This window comes from Eulemur rufifrons, chromosome 7 (assembly GCF_041146395.1).
Source record: "Eulemur rufifrons isolate Redbay chromosome 7, OSU_ERuf_1, whole genome shotgun sequence".
NCBI lineage: Eukaryota > Metazoa > Chordata > Mammalia > Primates > Lemuridae > Eulemur > Eulemur rufifrons.
This window is the reverse complement of record NC_090989.1, coordinates 200,129,496-200,134,664: the sequence shown is the minus strand read 5'-3', so window position 1 is coordinate 200,134,664 and position 5,169 is coordinate 200,129,496. Positions and strand designations below refer to the sequence as shown.

Here is a 5,169-nt window from a genome sequence, read left to right as displayed (position 1 = left end):
TGGAGACAATTTAAAAAGTGGCACTCAAGGCAAATCAGCCACCCCCAAGGACTGCTGATAAATCTGCAGAATGTTTCTTACAAAAACTGCACACCATCCCTCCTTTGCCCAGAAGGCTCTTGGTGTGCTTGGCAGCCTAGCTGACGGCCCAAGGGCCCACGTGTGTGTACCCTGCCGAAAGCAGCTACCGTCAGGCACAGGGAGTGAAAGCAAGATATATTGGTCTAATAAAAAAGATTGATTCCCTTGGATGTTTTCATCTAGACCGTTCTTAAAGAAAGTCTTGGCTTAAAAGATTTTAAATCGTTTCCTTCTATAAGTCTTTAAATGGCATTGTGAATAGCAGCAGTCCTCGTAACTCTGATGTGGGCAGAGAACACTCGAAATAGTAGATAGCAGATGCCAGGCCCCGACAATTGCTCACACCTTATTTATATAGATGCTGTCTTCCAATTTCTGCTCAGATCTTCCAAGTTCTATCTCTGCCATGACAGAATGATGACTCACACTTAACTGCAGTCATCAGTGTCATATTTGATATTAATACCTTTGTAACATTGCTTTGTGTCAGAGCATTGAAGAGGAAAAAGTTCCTGAGAGCAGGAGCAGCCTGCCACCACCCTCAGGGACCACAAAGGGCAGGGCCTGCAGAAGGCAGTGCTCATTGTGCAGGACTGCAGACTGCTCAAGCTGTTCAGATAAGCAGCTGTCAGAGCAGGGAAAGGAAGGGAAGGGAGGGGGCTAGGGCTAAGGGGGGGAGGGGAGGCAGAGGTCACTGTTATGGAGTTGGAGGGCAAGCCTTTAGCTGCTGCACTGAAGTCTTATCTCAAGTATGCTCCCCTTTTACAAGTATAAAATCCTCCTAAAAGGAGAGAACAGGAGCTGGCCTCAAGTTCTACCCTACCACTGCCGCTGCCCTCCCCCTCTGCCAGCGTGGAGGAGCCTGTAATTCTTGCTCAACAGGAAGAGGGAACAGGTGCCATCAGTTCCATGGAGTTCCGGCAATCGTCTGAAACCCTGCTCACCCCCTCCCCTGAAACAAGGATCCCCTACCCTCAATAAACAGCGTAAGTTTGTTTCAAAAAGTTTATTGTAAAATTCAAAGCTTCGACAGCAACATCCTTTAGAACACGAAGCATTGCCTGGATCCGTTTTGAAAAAGCAGCGCACTCTGTTGAGTCCGTCGCAGCTCCTGCAACTGTACCAAGTCCAGGCGCCGCGCCTTTCCCCTCCTTCCTGCCGGGCGCAGGCTGCTGAGTCACGCCTGCCGGCCGGTCTGAGCTTCCCGGCCCTGCGGCCAATGTCCCCGCCTCAGCCTTCCGGGGCGAACAGCCTCTCCGGACACTTGCTGAGTCCTCAGTTCGGGCCAGCCGGCGCCTGCCGCCGCCAGGCCCCCTCTTTAGGAGGCCGCACCACCTCGCTCTCCAGGCGCCCCCTCGCCTGCTAGTCTCCACGCCGTGCTCGGGCGCCCTCCGAGGGCCCCTCCATAGAGCCAGCCGCGCACTAGGCGTCCGGGAGCGTCACCACGTCAATCAGACCAAGGTCCCCGCTGGGCTGTCACTCGGGAAGGGTGATGCTGGGCACCCAGTCGTTGACGCTGCGACTCTCCTCACAGAAGAGGCTGAGCTTCTCCAAGGCTGGGTCCTTCCACGTGTCCTCATTGGGGTTCTGAGAGGAGAGAGCAGGGGTCAGTCTGGCTAGCTGCGGGCCAGGCGGGACGACACCAGGGTGGAGACCGGGGAGGGGACGGCACTCACCGAGATGAGGATGCAGTGCAGGTCGCCCGGCGCGCCCGCCTCATCGCCAGCGCCCACGATAGCCGCCAGCCGCTGCACATCGCCCACGCGCACGATGTCTATGTCGTTCTCGCAGCAGAACGCCTGGATCAGGGTGAAATGGATCTGCAGTGCAATGTCGCCCTCGTCCTCCTCGTCAGCGGCCAGCACGCAGAAGGTCACGTTGTCAGGGTCCCTGAGCAGGCGGGAGTGGGCCAAAGTCAGAACCAGCAAACTAAGGTCTGCTGCCACCACCGCCTGGTCTCCCCATCGTTCTCCCCCGCCTCAATCGCCCAGCTCAGGCCGCGTCTATACTCACACGTTCAGGACTTTAGCTGACTCGTAAACGCCGGCGGTGAGGCAACCCTGGCGCTGCGCCGACAGCAGCAGCTCGTGTAGCGCTTTCCCGGCACCCTGCATCCTGCGGACAAGCCAGAGTCACGAGGGGGCCCCGGACTGGCGGCGCGGCGGAGATCCCAGCCCCAACGACAGGGACGCACACCCGTCTCCCCAACTCCAACCCGCACCCCAGCTCCAATACACCGCCCGCAGAGCTGGCTCCCCAACCCTGACCTGGCGCCCGCACCCCCGGGATCTACTCGCACCCTGCGGACTCCCCCTTCGGGGGCCTGCGGACCCCTAAAGCCGCCGCCGGACCAGCCGCACTCTCAGCGCCGACAAACCCACCTGGCAGTGCTTTCCGGAACTGTATCCTGGCTGCGGACTTCTTCCAGAGTCATGGTGCGGTAGACGAGAAGCAAGTTATCCACGAGCGGAGAGCGCGGAGCGGACGCGAGCTCACACAAACCACCAAAGACGAGCCCAGCGCGCCCACCACCTCCGAGTGCACTCGGGCGCCGCTGCGCGCCCTTATATAGGCCGGCGGGCGCGGCGCCGCCAGCTGGCGCGAGCTGCGAGCCCATTGGCCCGCACCCGCTTTCTGATGCAAATGAGACGGCGAGCCGGCGGCTCGTGCCAGAAGGCCACGTGGGGAGGGGTGCGGGGGATGACAATGCCTCAAATCTGCCGCTTTTGTCGGGGTGTTACCAGGCAGACTGGAGCCTGCAGATTTCATCTAGCCTTTCTTTCTTTTTTTTTTTTTTGAAGTCCTTAAAAGGAAAAAGTGAAAAAAAGAAAAAAAGAGAGAAAGAAAAGGAAGACCTCGTTTGCTAATATGCTGCTGCAATTTGTGAAATGCACCTTTGGAGAATCTAAAAAATTGTTTTTGCATTTATTTTTTATTGCTATCTTTCTTTTTTTTTTTCTTTCCTTCTAATTTAAAGTTTATGAGACTGTTGCATTGAAGCCGGAAATTAAGGTAAAAACAGGCAGCCCCACTATGGGGCTTGCAAAAAGCAGTGGACACAGCCCCAGGGCACGGCGCTCCTGCCCTGCATACCCAACGCCCCTCAGGCCGGCGCTGGACGGTCCTAGCCCAGCTCCCCGCGCGGCGGGCGCCGGGGCGGGTGGCGGGGTGAGCAGATTGCGGCCGGCGCGCGCGGCTCGTTTGCATTTCTATGGAGGGCGCACAATAGCGGAGGTCTGGCGTGTGGCGGTTTGCTGCAGGAACAATCGAGGCTTTCTCTTCATAGCAACACTGTCCACCTGCCGCGGGGAGGGGCGGGCAGGGCCCCCCGCGCGTGGGGGTCGCCAGGTCGCCCGACGCGTGGGGTCGGGGCGGCGCGCGGCTCCCGGCCACTGGGGCGCGCCTCTGCACTGGCCCGCTACGCAGTTCGGTACCGCCGGTTCCTCGCACGCGTGCCGAGCAGCCGCTCGAGCTGAGAGGACAGCGGGGCTGGGCCGCCGTCCGCGCGGCGGATGCCCTCCCGCTCGACCCCTGCGGCTGCGGCCCAGAGTTTGGGGACACCGCCGGGAATCCCTTTCACCGCGCGCCACCTACGGGCCAGCTGGAAAGGTGCTGGTCCCCTCTCCACCCCCATCCCCACCCTCACCCTCGCCTGGCACACACCTTCCATTGGGCTGGGGGGCGGGGGTCAGGTCGGGGGCGGCCCGGCTGGATCCCCGAGCCCGGTCTGAGCCGCGCGTCCGTGGGAACCCGGGCAAGCGCTGCGAGACGCGCCGGAGCCGCCCGGGAGTAGAGGGAGGAAGAAGACTCCTACTGGTGCTGATGAAGTAAGCCCGCATGTCTTGCGCTAGTCTGAAATATTCTAATTACCGAAATATGCACATGCAGAAAGCTTTTTTCCAGTAATAGAACAGCGAGTTTGCAAGAGCTCCTAGGGTTTAACAGACTAGAGGCTGCTGCAATTTGACCGTAACAGCCGGCACTTTCCGACGGTTCACACACTGAGCGCGGCACTTCGGCATCTGCCTTTCTGTGCTGCTCAGAAACGCTCGCCGGGGACACTTTATCGCCTGTGTTCTGGGTGAAGCCCGGGAGGCCGGCCAGGACGGTGGGCGGGCGGGTTCGCGGGGAGCCCGGCCCGGCCGCAAGGCTGGAGTGTTAGTGGGAAAGAAAACAGATGGCTTTGTTCCTTTCTCTCCGGCCTTCTTCAGGTGGGTGCTGGCTGTGCGACGTACTTCTGCGCTTGTTGAGGGGACATTTCATTCTCCCGCGCTTGCAGGCGCACGCCTGCCCCTGTGAGGGCCTGGCGCCTCGCCCCGGGCGGCTCCCGGGAGGAGCGCTGCCAGAGCTCGCGCCCGGACTCCGGGAGGCCTTGCGGCGCTGCGAACGTCTCCGAAACCCCAGGTGCGTCCGTGGTCGTGGGGGCCAGGCGGCATTGTGCCCCACTGGTTTGCTACAGTTTCCTTCCTTCCTTTCTTGGTGTGTAAAATGACGATGTGCCTTGATTGGATAAAATATGTTCATTTTTAAGTGATTGAGACTTAGATATTGCTCTTTTTAAAGTATTAAATATGTGTTAAAATGTATGAGTTCCAAGTCCCCAGGAAATGTTGGAAATTAGAGTTATTTGAGTGTACCGTGTGTGTTGCTTCAGTGATGTAGGCACCGAAGGCCCTGACTTCACCACAATGCAGTGTATCAATGTAACAAAATTGCACTTGTACCCCCGAATATATACAAATAAAAAATAAATGAGGAAAAAAGATATGACATCTTAGCACCCCCCTCTTCTCCAATTTATGACACTAGTAATCTGTCCACACACTAGGCCAGAGAAAACAGGGTCTAGGTCTAATGCCTCAGCCCTCCTCCTGGAGAAAGGCCACCACTGGGTAGTCCTGGCTTGGGGGTGGGGGACATTTCCAGTTCCCCCTGAGTCAGCCCAGACGAGGAGGGATGATTGGCAACCCCTTGGAGCTGTTTTATTTTGCTCACATTGTTAAGGTATTCAATTTCAGGAAAACTGCCTTTCTGACATATGATATGGCCTCACATGGCTTTGTTAAGCCATTGCCAATGGCCCCAAAG

The 5,169-nt window shown here is 57.8% G+C and overlaps 1 protein-coding gene across 1 annotated transcript; it reads right to left on the bottom strand.

The window, feature by feature from the left end:
• Positions 1–1,072: 1,072 nt before the first annotated feature.
• On the bottom strand, positions 1,073–2,633 carry GADD45G (growth arrest and DNA damage inducible gamma). Its single transcript, XM_069474013.1, has 4 exons — positions 2,463–2,633; positions 2,095–2,196; positions 1,758–1,971; positions 1,073–1,668 (listed from the first exon to the last, which is right to left on the bottom strand). Exons 1-4 carry the CDS (start codon positions 2,513–2,515, stop codon positions 1,558–1,560), a joined length of 480 nt encoding a protein of 159 aa, XP_069330114.1. The 5' UTR covers positions 2,516–2,633; the 3' UTR covers positions 1,073–1,557.
• Positions 2,634–5,169: the final 2,536 nt, after the last annotated feature.